This window comes from Sminthopsis crassicaudata, chromosome 6 (assembly GCF_048593235.1).
Source record: "Sminthopsis crassicaudata isolate SCR6 chromosome 6, ASM4859323v1, whole genome shotgun sequence".
In the NCBI taxonomy this organism is placed as follows: domain Eukaryota; kingdom Metazoa; phylum Chordata; class Mammalia; order Dasyuromorphia; family Dasyuridae; genus Sminthopsis; species Sminthopsis crassicaudata.
The window spans coordinates 118,022,962-118,039,757 of record NC_133622.1 but is presented as its reverse complement, the minus strand read 5'-3'; the positions used below and the strand labels follow the sequence as shown (position 1 = coordinate 118,039,757).

At 38.6% G+C, this 16,796-nt stretch overlaps 1 protein-coding gene across 2 annotated transcripts in view; it reads left to right on the top strand.

Moving 5' to 3' along the window:
- Positions 1-2,626: 2,626 nt before the first annotated feature.
- The window catches only part of MCUB (mitochondrial calcium uniporter dominant negative subunit beta), a 97,114-nt gene continuing 82,944 nt past the window's right edge, over positions 2,627-16,796 (top strand). The window contains exon 1 of one of the 2 annotated variants that reach the window (XM_074274915.1): positions 2,627-3,081. In XM_074274915.1, coding sequence (XP_074131016.1) covers positions 3,013-3,081 — 69 coding nt within the window. In that variant the 5' untranslated portion in view covers positions 2,627-3,012. The remainder of the gene's footprint in view (positions 3,082-16,796) is intronic. The other variant, XM_074274916.1, reaches the window with a different exon arrangement.

Sequence of the window (16,796 nt, the reverse complement as noted above, 5' to 3'; positions counted from 1 at the left end):
GAAGGAGTTTGTGTCCAAGGGAGAACTAGAGACTATTATTGATCACAAAATAGAAAATTTTGATTACACCAAATTAAAAAGTTTCTGCACAAACAAAACTAATGCAAACAAGATTAGAAGGGAAGTAACAAATTGGGAAAACATTTTTACAGTTAAAGGTTCTGATAAAGGCCTCATCTCCAAAATATACAAAGAATTGACTTTAATTTATAAGAAATCAAGCCATTCTCCAATTGATAAATGGTCAAAGGATATGAACAGACAATTTTCAGATGATGAAATTGAAACTATTTCCACTCATATGAAAGAATGTTCCAAATCACTATTGATCAAAGAAATGCAAATTAAGACAACTCTGAGATACCACTACACACCTGTCAGATTGGCTAAGATGACAGGAACAAATAATGATGAATGTTGGAGGGGATGTGGGAAAACTGGGACACTGATGCATTGTTGGTGGAGTTGTGAAAGAATCCAGCCATTCTGGAGAGCAATCTGGAACTATGTCCAAAAAGTTATCAAACTGTGCATACCCTTTGACCCAGCAGTGCTACTCCTGGGCTTATATTCCAAGGAAATACTAAAAAAGGGAAAGGGACCTGTATGTGCCAAAATGTTTGTGGCAGCTCTTTATGGGAATGCCTGCCATCTAGGGGAGAGGGTGGAGGGAAGGAGGGGAAAAATTTGGAACAGAAGGGAGTACAAGGGATAATGTTGTAAAAAAAAAAAATTACCTATGAATATGTACTGTCAAAGAAAATGTTATAATTATAAAAATTAATTTTAAAAAATTAAAAAAAAAAAAGAGTTTGGTCCCTGGGACTATCCTGAGACCAGAAGCTATCTGACTAAATAATGAATTGAGGAGTGATCTATTCAGAATCAGATAGATTGTTGCTTTTAGATTGGGAGTTTGGGAAGTTCCTGAGGCAGACTCCAAAGCCAGAAAATGTAGGATTACTGGCTTATTATTGGAACAGAAGCCTCCCTAAAATCAGGGAACCACAAAATCATATTATATAAAAAGCACCTACCGCTCAGAATTGTTGTGAGGATCAAATGAGATATTTGGGGGGAGGGGCGGGGAAGAAGGAAAAGTATAATATAGGGATATTTTGGAACTCCTTCTGAAATTCTCATTGTTTAAACTGTTTATGTCTGAGTACATAGTTATGTGGAACACATGTACAAATAATATTCTGTCCTCATTACCATGGTGTGCAGCTCGGAAAATGTAATCCTGGAAACTAAGCTGACCATTCTAGTAGTAAGTGATTCTAGCTTGAACTTAAAGTTATATAGGAGTAATCTATTCATTACAAGGAATCATTGTCAAGAATGAGCCAAATTGGGTGCAGGTTTGCCAAACTTTTCTTTAAAAATATTTTGCTATTGGTTAACTTTGTATTTCCCTTGTAGAACAAAAACTCAGATTTTGTATTCATGAGTTATGATAATTGATCAGGAATGTTTGATATATTTTTTTGCTTCATGTTGAAAAAATACTTAGGAATTGTTTTAAAAGAAGTGTGTTAAAAATTAAATTATTCACTAAAAAAATAAACGCCATATGTGGATGGAGGTAAACCATCAAATCTAACTTGGGAGTATAAGGGAAGGCCTTTGAAACTATAGAGTGTCAGGGCAGCTAGGTGGCGCAGCTGATAAAGCACCAGCCTTGACTTCAGGAGGACCCGAGTTCAAATATGACTCAGACACTTAACCCTTCCTAGCTGTGTGACGCTGGGCAAGTCACTTAACCCCAGCCTCAGGGGAAAAAAACCCCAGAAAATGTAGAGTGGCTGGCCCTGTTGGGTGTCCTGATCTTCCCGGTTTTTCTTTTAGAGTAAAGGGAAAACTAGCCCCAAGCAATTACCAGTTATTTTCTTCATGTTTCAGTGGAATGACTGCCAGCTCTATAGAACTCATTAACCCTAAAACGCAGGCCTGGACTGAGGACCTAGTGATAAGCACACAATAATAATAATTCATTTATGGGCACTTCTTTGGTCTCTTTATGGACAAATCTGAAGGGGTTGCGCAATGGATCGGAGTCCTTTCCTTTTCCAAGCCAAGTGTCTAAGGTCAAGGCTGGTACCACTGAAAGAGATTTCCGCCTAGAGAGTTGGTTCGGGCCACAGAACGGTGCCCCAGTACCCTTGGCAAGAGCCAAGAGGAGTTGGCAAGAGGGGTTGTTTGAATTGACAATTTCTCCATTCTAGAGGAAGGAGGCTCACGGTTTGTTTGTTTGTTTTTCTGCTGAGGCTGGGGTTCAGTGACTTGCCCAGGGTCACACAGCTAGGAAGTGTTAAGTGTCTGAGACCAGATTTGAACTCGGGTCCTCCTGACTTCAGGGCTGGTGCTCCATCCACCCCGCCACCTAGCTGCCCTCACGGTTTTAAAATGAACGGAGATGTGCTCCTTCATTTCTCTTCCTCGGTCCCTAGTTTGGGAGGCCTCCGTTCTCCAAGCCTTCTCTCTTTTCTCTCGGGTTCCGGTGCCTCTGGGCCCCTCTTCACCCCCATTCTTTTCTTCTGCTTCCCAGTCCTACCCAAATGGACAGACATTACGCCATCAGTCGCTCCGGTTGGGGGAGGGGCAACCCCCTGACCTTTCCCGAAGCGCTTGGTGGAACTGCTGTTTTTCTCGACCTGGGCAGAAGGCGGAAGGGTATCGGAGCCGTCCCTTCCCATCGAAATTTAAAGTGCGAGATGGGGATTTGGGGGACTAGGAAGTTTTTGGTCGGCGGGAAGAAAACCGGGTTGCGCTTGCGAGACTTGTAGCGACTTGGAGAGGGAAAAAATACCACACCCTCCCCTTTAATCTGCCCTTAAGCGGAGGAGGCGGAGGCCGGGGCGGGTGCTTCGCGCCGGGACTCCGCGAGCGCGGAGGCGCAGGGTGCCGCCTTAGTTCCGAGCCCCGGTCGGGGAGGAGAGCCGAACGCGCGAGCGGCAGCGTCGCCTACAGTTGTGACCCTTGCGGGGGTTTCCTCACTCTCGTACCAGCGAAATGCTGCCGGCTGGCCGGTGGCTCCTAGCTCACTTGCCCCGCGCGCCCCCGGCGTCCGCCGCAGCCCAGGTAAGGCGAGCTGGCGGCGCGTTTGGAAAAGTTTTGCCTTTGGGGAACTTTGCTACTTGTTGGGTCTGAGCGGGAAGCGTCCGGGGCGGAGACGGAGGGAGTGAGCTGTCCGCTAGTGGGACTGCTGCTGGCGGGCGGAGCGGGGCTCTCCTCCGGGTCCGCGAGGGCTCACTTGTGCCTGGAGGGGGGATGCTGAGGACGGAACCCGCATCTAGCTTCCGGAGACTTCTAGGCAAGCCTTGTTTGTTTTAAACAGATGAAGAAACTGAATCCCGGAGAAGAGCGTGGGGTCCTAGGCTTAAAGAGCCAGACCTAGAAGAGATCATTTACTGAGGAGGAAACTCAGTTCAGTCAGTCAACAAACATTTATTAAGCGCCTGACTTACAGTTCCGAAATTCACCCCAGTTTGTACAGCGTTGTTTGCACGTTGCCTTCTCCATCAGACTGTGAACTAGGGTCTGAGTTGTTTTTTGTTGTTGTTTTGCTTTGCTCCGTAAATCCCCGTCTAGTAGATTGCTCAATTGACCGATTGGCCAGATTCTCCTAGTTCAGACCATAGAATTATGATTCTATGATCAGGAGCTGGAAGGAACCGCCAGAGGCCCCCAGTCCAAACCCTTCATTTTATTAAAAAACAAACAAACAAAAAAAAAGTCAAGGTCCAGAGGGTGATTTGTTTTCACTCACTGGTGGTGGCTGAATTCAGGTTCAAATTCAGAATTGCTTCCTGGTAGCTCTTGTTGTGGTGGAGATCTAAGTATCCCCCCTAACCCCTCCCCCATAAGCAAGTAAAACTGACAGAACACTCCCCTCAACCTCCTACAGGAAAATAAAAGAAAACGCTCGATCTTTGTAGAAGGGGGGGAATTCGCTTCAGCGCCAGTTTAGCATTTAGCAGTTAGACACCCACCTGAGTGGATGTGGGATTGGGAAATCTGGTGGTACCCTCTGAACCAGTAGAACAGAAAGGTTCGTGCACTGCCTTGGGCAGAAGGCAGTGCTGAATGAGGCGGGAATTGTACTTTGAACCCGGATTCTCAGAAAACATGACCAGTTCCCTTTTCAAAGGGAGAAGGAACTATTCCTTTGGTTTTGTCATTCTGGACCATGATGGGTGGATGAGTCATCTTCCTTAAGCCGGATGAGTTAGTTTGACACCTCTGTTTTACAGTCAATTCAGAAATGGTACTTGGAGGGGAAATGGAAAAAAGGGGGGAAGGGGGCAGAGCTTGTGGCTTCAAAAAAAAAAAACCCAAAAAACTGCAATAGGGTTTGGCTGAAGCCAAGGATCCTAAACTCTTATAAGAGACAACTTGAAGACACACTCTAAAGGCAAATTAGGTTTCTTTTGCTCTTAATAGATTAATAAAATAAAATAAAACTCAAGATCCTTTCTTCTTTTTAAAGATCAGATTAATTTGGAGACTGCAATTTAAGAACTGGTTGAGAAGAGAACAGTTTTGATTCCTTTTCTCCATTTTCACTTTATAATTCCTTTCACCTTGCTGCAGTTTTCAATAGTCAGGGAATCCATTAATATTGTACTCCTTGTGAACTGATTCAACCATTCTGGAGAGCAATTTGAAACTATGCCAAAGAGCTATCCGATTGTGTATACCCTTTGACCCAGCAGTGTTTCTATTGGGTTTGTATCATATCCTTTGACCCAGCAGTGTTTCTACTGGATTTGTATCCCAAAAAGATCATAAAAAAATGAAAGGGGCCCACATGTGCAAAAATTTTTGTAGAAGCAAGACACTGATAATTGAGTGGATGCTCGTCAGTTAATGGCTGAATAAGTTAGGGTATATGAATGTTAAGGAATGTTATTCTAGAAGAAACGACCCAGCAGGATGATTTCAGAAAGGCCTGGAGAGACTGACATGAACTGATGCTGAGTGAAGTGAGCAGAACAGAAGATCATTGTACAGGGCAACAATTCTGATGGACTTGGCTCTTTTCAACAGTGAGATGATTAAGACCAGTTCCAATGGTTTTGTGATGAAGAGAGACATCGGCACCCAGAGAGAGAGAATTATGGGAATTGAGTATGGCTCCCAACAGTATTTTCACTCTTTGTTGTTGTTTTTTTCATTTTGTTTTCTTTCTCATTTTTTTTTCCTTTTTGATCTGATTTTTGTGTACCACGATAATTGTGCAATGTGCAATTTTGGAAGAATTGCACATGTTCAGCATACATTGAATACATCTAGGGGAGGGGATGGGGGAGAGGGAGGGAAAAAAATTTGGAGTACAATGTTCTGCTAGGGTGAATATTGAAAATTATCCATGCACATTTTGAGAATGAAAAAGCTTTAATAAAAAAATAAAATAAAGAGGAAAAAAACTATTTCTTGAACAGTACCTCCCTTCCCAAATCACATATAGTAAAACAATTCTCTCAGTTTTCTTAGGGAAGAAAAATGGAAGCCCTCAATGGACTTGGGACACTTTACCATGCTTATGTTTATTACCTCTCTTGAAATACTCTCCTCTTTACTTCATTCTTTAAGCCTATTCGTCTCCTCTACAGCAGTTGTTTTCTAGAGAGATAGAATGGTACAATGCAGTGGTTTAAACTACATAACAATCTAGCAAATACTTATTAAGCACCTACTATGTGCAAGGTACTGTATGATAGCTTTTGGGCATTAAATGTGAAAAGTTAGTTTTTAAACTGCTCAGTTGAGTCTGAAATTGAGTAACAAAGACAAGACAGAGAAAATTGAATTTGAGTGTACAGAGCAAAATTCTCTGTACCCTTGATGCTGTTTCTCCTTATGTGTGAATCTAAACCTGACCTTATGGTTTTAAATTGAATTGAATCATCCATCTCTTCTCTAAAGTGAACTAAGTGGTACTTCTTTTCCTCCACAATCTGTCAAGAACCTCAATGGTGACTGATACTGAGAAGTACTAAGAAAAGAGAGGCAAGCCTCTATTGATAGACGGGGTCCTTTACATGGAGCTCTAGGAAACCAAATCACTATTTCTTAACTGATGTGAAACTCTCCTTTTACCGGTGAGGAAACAGGCCTAAAGAGGAGTTGCCCAAGATTACATAGGGCATAAACCATCTAGGTGGAGCAGTAGATGGAGTACCTGGCCTGGGATCAGAGGATTCCTCTTCATGAGTTCCAATCTGTTCCCAGATACATTCTGTGTGACCCTGAGCAAGTCACTTAATCCTATTTGTCTCAGTTTCTTATATGTAAAATGAGCTGGAGAAAGAAATAGCAAATCACTCCAATATTTTTGCCAAGAAAAGCCCAAATGACATCACAGAAAATTAGGCATGACCTAATTATAATACTGTTTAGTACAGTACCTGGCACATAGTAGGCACATAATAAAATACTTGTTTGCTTCTCCTGCTCCCCATGATTATCTCTCTACAGAGGTTTAAAAATGGCAGATTTTTTTCCTGAGATCTTTTGAGAGGTCTGTCTTCTTCTCAAAACTCTTAAGAATACCAGCCTTCCAGTTTTTGCTCCAGTGACATAGGATGAAGAGCTGTGGTTAAGTGTTTGAAGCCATTGAAGTTGAAAACTATTACCCCATTATGTTTTCTCTCCGTAAGTAGTCATTGACATAGGCCCCTAATATTAACTTAGCGAGAAAAAGCAAGAACATTTGAATTTGACAGTTCATGAGTCATTGGTATGTCTTAGAAGGCTTTCTCTTTTGTGTTGGCATCTTCTAAAATTTGAATATATTTTTTAGGAAAGTAGAATGGTTTGGGGCAGCTAGTTGGTGCAGTGGATAGAGCACCAGTCTTGAAGTCAGGAGGACCTGAGTTCAAACTTGGCTTCAGACACTTAATACTTTCTAGCTGTGTGATCCTGGGCAAGTCCCTTAACCCCTAATTGCCTCAGCAAAAAAATAAAACCATATGTAAATAGAATGATTTGTAGAAAATATTCTTATTTTAGGGATATGAACAGGCAGTTTTCAGATGGAGTTAAGTTATCAGTAGATATATAGATGAAGAAATGCTCTGGATCACTATTGATTGGAGAAATGCAAATTGATTCTGAGGTGTTACATCATATTTATCAGAGATGAAGGATGATAAAGGGATGTGGGAAAATTGGGACACTAATGCATTGTTGGTGGAGTTGTGAACTGCTTCAGTCATTCTGGAAAGCAATTTGGAGCTATGTCCAAAGGGCTTTGAAATTGTGCATACCTTTGATTCAGCATTGCCACTGCTGGGTCTCGAAAGAGATATAAAAAAGGGAACTACATGTACAAAGATATTTGTAGCAGCTCTTTTTATGGTGGCAAGGAATTGGAGATTGGGGGGATGTCCATCAAATGGAAATTGGCTGAATAAGTTATGCTATATGATTGTGATTGCTATTGTGAGCAGGTGGATGTCAGAGAAATCTGGAAAGACTTAATATGAACTGATGCTGACTGAGGTGGGTCGGGAATAGCAAGGGATATGTATCATACTTAGAAACAGCAAGATTATATAATGACCAACTATGATAGACTTAGCTCTTCTCAGTAGTGCAGTGATCCAGGACAATTCCAATAGACTTGTAATGGAAAATGCCATCCACACCCAGAGAGAATTATGGAGACTGAATGCAGATTGAAGTGTCTTATTTTCTCTTTTTTCTCTTTCTCTTGATGTTTTCTCTTTTGTCCTGAGTTTTCTTTCATAATGTGACTAATAACATGATTGTACATGTATAACCTATAGCATATTGCTTGCTCTTTTGGGGAGGGGAAGAGGAGGAGAAAAATTTGGAACCCAAAATCTTACAAAAATGAATATCAAAAACTATTTTTACATGTAATTGAGAAAAATACGATTAAGTAAAAAAAAAAAAAAAGTTCCTATTTTTTCTTACATTGGTTGTACAGACTATAAGTTCCTTGAGTTTTTGCCATTTTATCTCTGCCATTTAGTATAATTCCTAGAACACAGTAGATTCCTAATAAAATGCATGCTAATTGATTGATTGATTGAATGGCAAAGTTTTGTAGGTATAAAGAAATAATTTGTCAGCACAGCCCTAATGTAGCAGAAGGGGGAGGGAGAAAGACAACTACAAAGGGAACTCGAGGTCATTTAAATAAGTACCCCATTGTATTGGTGGATCTCAGTAGTATTCATGAATATTTGTTATGAAAGCATCTCTTCTTGTCAGCATTCTAGCTTAGCTGTTGTCAGGGCAATCAGTGACTCCTTCTGATGCTGGTGAGGATCTAGCTTTGAGTAATTAATAATTGAGTAATGCTTGCTGAATAATGTTTATAATAAAACCTCTTTCTTAATTGTGTATTTCTTAATTGTAACTCCCTGCCTTTTTGGACCAAAAAGGATATGTGTTGATGTTCTGACATAAAAATTGAGCTCTTTCAAGCAGTGTTTAAAATTTGAAAAAAATAAAATGAAATGAAGCTTTATGCTTATAGCTTAAATATGGAGTTTAGCTTTTTGTAAACTAAACAAACCTGACAGTTCTTAGTGTTAGGCAGTTGTGTTTTGATCAAGTCAGAATATGCTATCTGTAACTTCCTATTAATAAAAACGATTGGATTAAAATCTTATATATCTAAGTCCTTCACATTTGAAGGTAGTTGTCATTTATTCTCTAGCCCTGCTCCCTCCTCTCACTTTCCCAAATCTCCTCTCCAGACTAAATGTTTCAAGTTCCTTCAACTTTACTTCAGCTGACATGGCCACTATTGCCTTCAAGTTTGTCTTTTTCTTCTCCCCCCCCCAAAAAAAAAAGTCATGCCTAGAAATGAATGCAGAGGGGCTGAACTATGATTTTCTCCTTTTGTTCCAATTTTTCTTTTCCAACATGACAAATTTGGGAATATTTTAAAAATAATTATATATGTATATAATCTTTATCAGATTGCTTGTTGTCTTGATGAGAGTTAGGAAAGGGGGAACCCCTTTTGGATCGGCGCAAGGATAGTCTGACAGCGCAGAGTCCCCTGTAAAGAAATTTACAGGCCCAAAAACCTATATTGATAAAAGAGGTTTATTATGGGGATTGGAAGTAAGGTTAAAGAAATAGGTGAGGGCAAAGAGAGGAAGACACGGTAAACATTCCAGTGGGCAAGAGCGCCCTTGGGGTGTCAGGTGGGGTGCCAGGCATGGTATTGGTATGTTTAGACCCTCTGCAAAGAGGGTTCCAGTCTGGCTCTTTTATGATAAGGGACTTTGGCTACAAGCTGAAGGGGGCTTGTGAGTGGAGTCCCAGGATGGCTCCTGGCTGGGTCTCTGGCAGGGTTGGAATTTGAATTGAATTCACTGGGATTCCGGGACTGAGCCGGCCCCACCCAGATAAAAAAGATGAAACTTTGCCCTTGGGGTGGAGTCCCCTCACTGAGGCAGAGTTGAAGGTTTTCTCCTTTAAGATTTTTCAGAGTTTTGGGGTTCCCTCTTCAAGACAATATACCAATATTTCTTAAACCAATTAAACCAGTTCTCAGAGAAAAATTTCATATAGCCCTAAGAACAGATATTAACAAAAGAGAGGATTGATGAACTGTGTATAATTAAAAATGAAAATGCCTACAGATCCCAAAGGGAAGATTAAGGAAGAAATCTTGGAAATTAGAGAAATGGATGAATTTTGAAAAAACAACTATATAATCATAGAACTACAAAAATTAAAAGTTTAAAATTAAAAAAAAAAATTGGGGGGGGGGGGAGAAAAAAACTAACCAGATTGTTATACCTTTATTCATCCTGATTAGAAAGAAAAGGGAGTATATACAATAGACATAACTACCTTGGCATTCATTTGTTAATTTCCAGAAAGCAGAACTACTGGTGAAAACTAGTACTGATTGAATTTTTTCCATAAGGAGTACATCTCTAGTCCTTAACCTAACTTACCTCCCTCTCTCCAGTTTCCCAAAGGGAAAAGGGGAGCTTCCAATTGCGGAGAAACAAGCTAGTCTAGCCCAGCTTGATTCTTTCTTGCTTCACCCAACTCAAGTTCTGGGTAATCTCCTCCCACCCCACACTGTCCAAGCTTCCTAGGAAAGCTGGGGTTTAGGCCTGTATGTGGAGGCAGAAGCTATGGTCTTGAGCACTGATTTGAAGCTGGGCCACCCAGATTTCACAATTATGGTAAGCCCATTTCAGCCCAAATGAAGTAGTTTTGTTGTAGAGTTCCTGTTCTTGTAAAACAGATTTTGCATCTCTTAACACCAGCCTTCATCTTTCCCCCATTTTCTTCCCTTAACTTCCTTTCACTTTACTACATTCTCTTCTCTTCTTCCTTAATGCTTCAGAAGTGAGAAGTTTCTTTACTGATTTTTGTTGAATTTGTTTTGTCTACTTCAGATCCCACAGACCTTTGCAATTCAGTTTGCCAGCAAATCTCTTTAATTTTGACATTTCTTTAACACATCGATCTCCTGCTCTCTACTGCCACAGTTAAAACCCTAAAATAGACACGTCATATCTGGTTCTTAGCAGTACTTCTTTATCCTTCTGTCCTCAGTACATTAGGTGTACCAGATGCCTGCTATACAGTAGGAACTTAATAAAGGGTTGATTGATAGATATAAGACAGTTTGTGAAAGCAAAATCAAGTGTTAGAGATAGTTCTGAATTTAGATATCTGAGAGAGTAGATATAAAGATTTAGCAATGAAAAGAACTTCCCCAGAGACAAGAGGCAAGAAGGAGAAGAAAGGTTAAAAATTTTAAAAGACTTCAAATTCCTAGATATTAAGGATAAGAATTTATACTTTGCATTCTTCAGTATTTAGCACAATATCTTTGACTTGGTAAGCATTGAATAAATATATTGTAAATGAACGAATGAATGAATGGATAGATATATCGATAAATGAATGAATCCCAAGCAAAGAAAAGACTGAAGTCATGAAGATCTGTGTCTAGTCTAATGTTTTGGCAGTAACAGTTGAGAACAGGAGATGAAATAGATGTGGAAGATGTCATAAGCAAAGACAAAGGATTGTTGACAAACTGAATGTGTCTTTGGAATGTGAGACAGACAAAATGAATTTAACAAAGATCATTCAAGGGAGAGATTTCTTGAAATTTCTTGAAATCAAAATCTTTCCTTTCTGAAGCAGTAAAGAATAAGAGGAGAACAGGATATAGCAAAGTAATAGGAGGTATTAGGGGAAGAAATGGGGAAGAACTGGAGGCTAGCATAGGGGAACAGAGACCTGAACTCGTATGTCTCCTTAATTGTTGGAAAAGGAGCAGAGCCATATGATGAGACTCTTTTTCAAAACATATGCAAGGATAGTTTTTCACCATTGATCTTTGCAAAACCTTGTGTTCCAATTCTCCCCTTTCTCCCCCACCCCCTCTCCTGTATATGGCAAGTAATCCAATATATGTTAAACATGATAAAAAATATGTAAATACAATATAGATATACATATTTATACAATTATCTTGCTGCACAAGAAGAATCAGATCAAAAAGTTAAAAAAAAATGAGATAGAAAATAAAATTAAAGCAAACAACAATAAAACAAGTGAAAATGCTATGTGGTGATCCACATTCAGTTCCCATAATCCTCTATGCAGATGCAGATGGTTCTCATCATCACAAGATCATTGGAACTGCTCTGAATCAACTCAATGTTGAGAAGAGCCACATCCATCAGAATTGATCTTCGGATAATCTTGCTGTGTACAATGAAATCCTAGTTCTGCTCATTTCACTTAGCATCAGTTCATGTAAGTCTCTTCAGGCCCTTCTAAAATCATCCTGCTGATCGTTTCTTATAAAGCAATAATATTCCATAACATGGCATATACCATGACTTATTTAGCCATGCTCCAACTGATAGGCATCCACTAGGTTTCCAGTTTCTTGCCATTACAAAAAGGGCTGCCACAAACATTTTTGCACATGTGGGTCCCTTTCCCTCCTTTAAGATCTCTTTGGTATATAAGCCCAGTAGAAACACTGCTGGATCAAAGAGTATGCATAATTTGGTAACCGTTTGAGCATTATTCAGATCCAGAATAGCTGAACCTGTTCACAATTCCACCAACAATATATTAGTGGAAAGACCCTGTTCTTACTGGGACAAGGGACATAAATACTGGGCAGATGAACATTTGGAAAAGATGGATAAGCATAGATACAAAAAAGCTTATTGATTGATTTCCTCAGATGAGTTCACTTCCCTCAGGGACCATCATTACTAAATTACTGATATTGTTTTAACTTACCTCTTCTTTGGCTATGTTTTCTCATGTATGTGTTTTTTATTATTTTTAATTTTACATCATCTTACTTCTCTCTTCTCTTCCTCTAAGAGAATCATCCCTAAATGAATTTAAAAAGGAGGGAGGAAGCAATTCAGCAAAACTAACCAAACATGTGGAAAAAATTCTTGACATTATTTTCAGTACTCCATTTCATATTTTTGTCAAAGCCAGGGAGAATCACTTCTACTTTCTTTTCTGTGCTTCTGTCCAGAAACTGTACTCCACCCACAGATTATATATATGAAAACTTCTGGGAGGAGTTAATGGACGTTCAGCAATTTAAAAAAATCCATGCTTAGAAAAGGAACAATAACACGAAGCTCACTCAATATTTTTGACAATTCATTGGGTTCATTATAAGATGCCCTCAAGAAGGAATTTGTGACCAAAGGAGAACTAGAGATCATTATTGATCACAAAATAGAAATTTTTGATTACATCAAATTAAAAAGCTTTTGTACAAACAAAACTAATGCAAATAAGATTAGAAGGGAAGTAACAAATTGGGAAAACATTTTTACAGTTAAAGGTTCTGATAAAGGCCTCATCTCAAAAATTACAGAGAATTGACTCTAAATTATAAGAAATCAAGCCATTCTCCAATTGATTAATGGTCAAAGGATATGAACAGACAGTTTTTAGATGATGAAATTGAAACTATTTCCACTCATATAAAAAAGTGTTCCAAATCACTATTGATCAGAGAAATGCAAATTAAGACAACTCTGAGATACCACTACACACCTGTCAGATTGGCTAAGATGACAGGAACAAATAATAATGAATTTTGGAGGGGATGTGGGAAAACTGGGACACTGATGCATTGTTGGTGGAGTTGTGAAAGAATCCAACCATTCTGGAGAGCAATCTGGAATTATGCCCAAAAAGTTATCAAACTGCATACCCTTTGATCCAGCAGTGCTACTACTGGGCTTATATCCCAGGGAAATACTAAAGGGAAAGGGACCTGTGTGTGCCAAAATGTTTGTGGCAGCCCTTTTTGTAGTGGAAACTGGAAAATGAATGGATGTCCATCAATTGGAAAATGGTTGGGTAAATTTTGGTATATGAATGTTATGGAATATTATTGTTCTGTAAGAAATGACCAGCAGGATGAATACAGAAAGGCTTGGAGAGACTTACATGAACTGATGCTGAGTGAAATGAGCAGAACTAGGAGATCGTTATATACTTCAACAACAATACTGTATGAGGACGTATTCTGATGGAAGTGGATATCTTCAACATAGAGAAGATCTGATCCATTTCCAATTGATCAATGATAGACAGAATCAGCTACACCCAGAGAAGGAACACTGGGAAATGAGTGTGAACTGTGTGCATTTTTTTATTTTTCTTCCCAGGTTATTTTTTACCTTCTGAATCCAATTCTTCCTTTGCAACAACAACAACAAAAATCGGTTCTGCACATATATTGTATCTAGGATATACTATAACATATTTAATATGTATGGGAATGCCTGCCATCTAGGGGAGGTGGTGGAGGGAAGGGGAAAATTCTGAACAGAAGGGAGTATAAGGGATAATGTAAAAAATTACCTATGCATATGTACTGTCAAAAAAATGTTATAATTATAAAATTAATTAAAAAAAATAAAATACCCTCAAGGCTGTTAAGTGGCTAGGAAAGATCTTTCAGTTGTACTGAGTATCAGAAGAGGCCAGGGAAAGGAGAAAAAATAGAACCGAAATGGTTGTTTGATTCTGGCTGAATGGATCCAGTGTCAGGTTGTTTAATTTCTGACTTGGAAAGAGATAAATGAGTGACAGGACCATAGGCGAAGTTAGAAGACAAATTTAGTATATTTTTCTATGTAAAAAATAGAATATTTTAATGTGAGAATGAGGTAGGGGGAATTACCCCTCTTTTTTTATTATTAGGAGAGCTAAGGCCTAGTAAACTGTGCCCTGGACTTGGAATAACAACAATCCTTTGCACTCATCTTCTGGATGAACCTGTTGCAATGAAATCACCAATTGGCTCAGTCAGCCATGAAGCCCTGCTGGAAATGCACATTTTGTCACTAGACAGCCTTAACTCGCTGTTGGTATTTTGCTTCACTGTTGTTGCTGTACTACACTGTTTGATTCTTTATCTAGCTACAAATATATAAACTAAAGGTTATCCTCACCCTACACATCTAATTTCCTTTCCTCAATGGAATAAAGAAAGCTGTTTTTACTTATAACTTGTGTGAGCTCTTTGGCATTTTTGGAGTTAACAGTGATTTAGAAATCTTTGTGACTGTTTGATCATTTGTTGTCATAATTGACCTCCTAGCATGGAAAGTTCTTATAGCTATGGCATTTTTAAGTACTTATGTGTCAGCAATAGCTCTAGGGCTGGAGATAGAGACCAAAAAAAAAAAAATTCTTTCAAGGAGTTTACTTATATTGTGTCCTGCTGGTATCATTCATATTATCCTACCTTCTTTTGGAGCTTTGAAATTTTGTTCTTAAAATTCTACTGATTAATCTTGGAAGACTAATGAATTAATTTTGGGAATAGTAAAAATATCTTATTTTTTTAAATAGTTTTTTGAGGGGTGGGAGTGGGGGGGAGAGGCTAGGGAGGAATTTTATGGTTTTATTTGTTTGAGAAACACCTTTCCCATGAGGTAACTTCAATTCCTCAGTGACTTAAAGTCTTAGAAAGTTGCCTGAAAGGTTAAATGATTTACTTAGGGTGTTGGTAACTCAGATGCATCCAAAGGCAGGATCTGAACACAAGTCTTCTCTACTCTCCACTTATAGGTTTAAAGTTGCAATTGACTGCTGAGACCTTTGTTTTCCAGATAAGAAAAGAAAGACTCAAGGGAAATTAAATTTAATGTGCCCAGAAAATAGCAGCAGAGTCAAGATTTGAACCTAGTCTTCTTTATACTAAAAAATACAGTAAAACATTGGTGGTGGTAGTGGTGATGGTGGTTCTTGTCCAGCCTATCATGACTTCATTTGGGATTTTCTTGGCACAGAGACAATGGAGGGGTTTACCATTTCCTTCTGGAGATCATTTTGCAGATGAGGAAACTGAGGCAAACAGTGTTAAGTGGCTTGTCCAGGCTCACACAGCTAGACAGTGTCTGAGGCTGGATTTGAACTTAGGGAGAGGAATCTTCCTGATTCCAGGCCTGGCACTCTATCCATTGTGCCCATCTAGTTTTCCTTAAAACATAGTAATGACAGTAGATTGTAGTTGATGGTAAAATATATTTAATATTAATATGTGGTTTTCTAAGTTAACATGTGGCAATATATATGTGTGTGTGTGTGTATATATATATGTATTTTATATGTCCTTCTATACAGTATAGTAGCCCCAGTTTTTATTTGAGTTTGACACCATTGGTGTAGATTAGGATTTACAAAATAGATACCTGCTTTGTTTACAAGTCTGTACTAAAGTTATAGTCAATCTTCAGTCTTATGATTCTAAATTTAACAGGAGAGAGAGAATAAATTGGCCTGTGCTTACTTATGGTTAGAAACTACAGGATGGAATTTGAGAGAGAAATAAGTTTGATTTCATTTGCTTAATGAATTTTCAAGCGAGTAACCTCCCTCTACCAAGGCAATTCGGCAAGTTTTTTGATACCTAATAACTTCAGAGAGCTAGCTGCCTAGAGCTGAGAAGTGGGAAGTTCTTTTAGCCAGCATGTACCAGAGGCAGGTCCTAGGACCTCCTAACTTCCGAGATAGCTGCTTCATTAATGTAAGATAGGAAGAATTATTTTCAGATAAATGTCATAACTGGATTCATACTCTAAAAATCATTTTATCTGTCTAAAGATTGTCTTAAATCATGGTGGTGATGGTTTGAAGTGAATACTGAACAGAAGGATAAATGTTTTCAGCTGTGAAATGTCACAAGAAAGAGGACATTAATTTTGTTGCCTTGGGGAGCAGAATTCTGGGAACAGAGTTCTGGGAACAGGGACCATGTGATTCAATACTGAGAAATACTTCATCCAATCAGTCCCATTCAAAAGGAATAGCAAGTTGTGTAAAGTAGATTAGCAGTGTGATATACATTCAGCCTTTTTATTGTCCTGTTATGAAAATGCTTATTTTATTCAATAAATTAAAAATAAAACAATGTTTATGGAACTGATCTGCTATAGGGAGACTTTTTTTTTCATCTGAGTATAATTAAACAGCTAATTGTTATAACAGGATTATATATGGCATATATAAGGAAATTATATGGAACTTTTAATAATATATATCTTGGTGATCTGTATAATCATATATTATGGAATAAAGAATCAAAATTTCGGGTGAACCTCAAGAGTTACGGGAAGATTTATGTTAGGAATAAGTGGGCATATTGCCAATGAGAATTTTTATGTAGAGGAAACAATCCTCTCGTTTTTAATACATTTTTAGAAAATTATGAACTTGACAGTCCTCAACACTCAGGAACATTTCCATTAAAAAAAAGAAGACAAAAA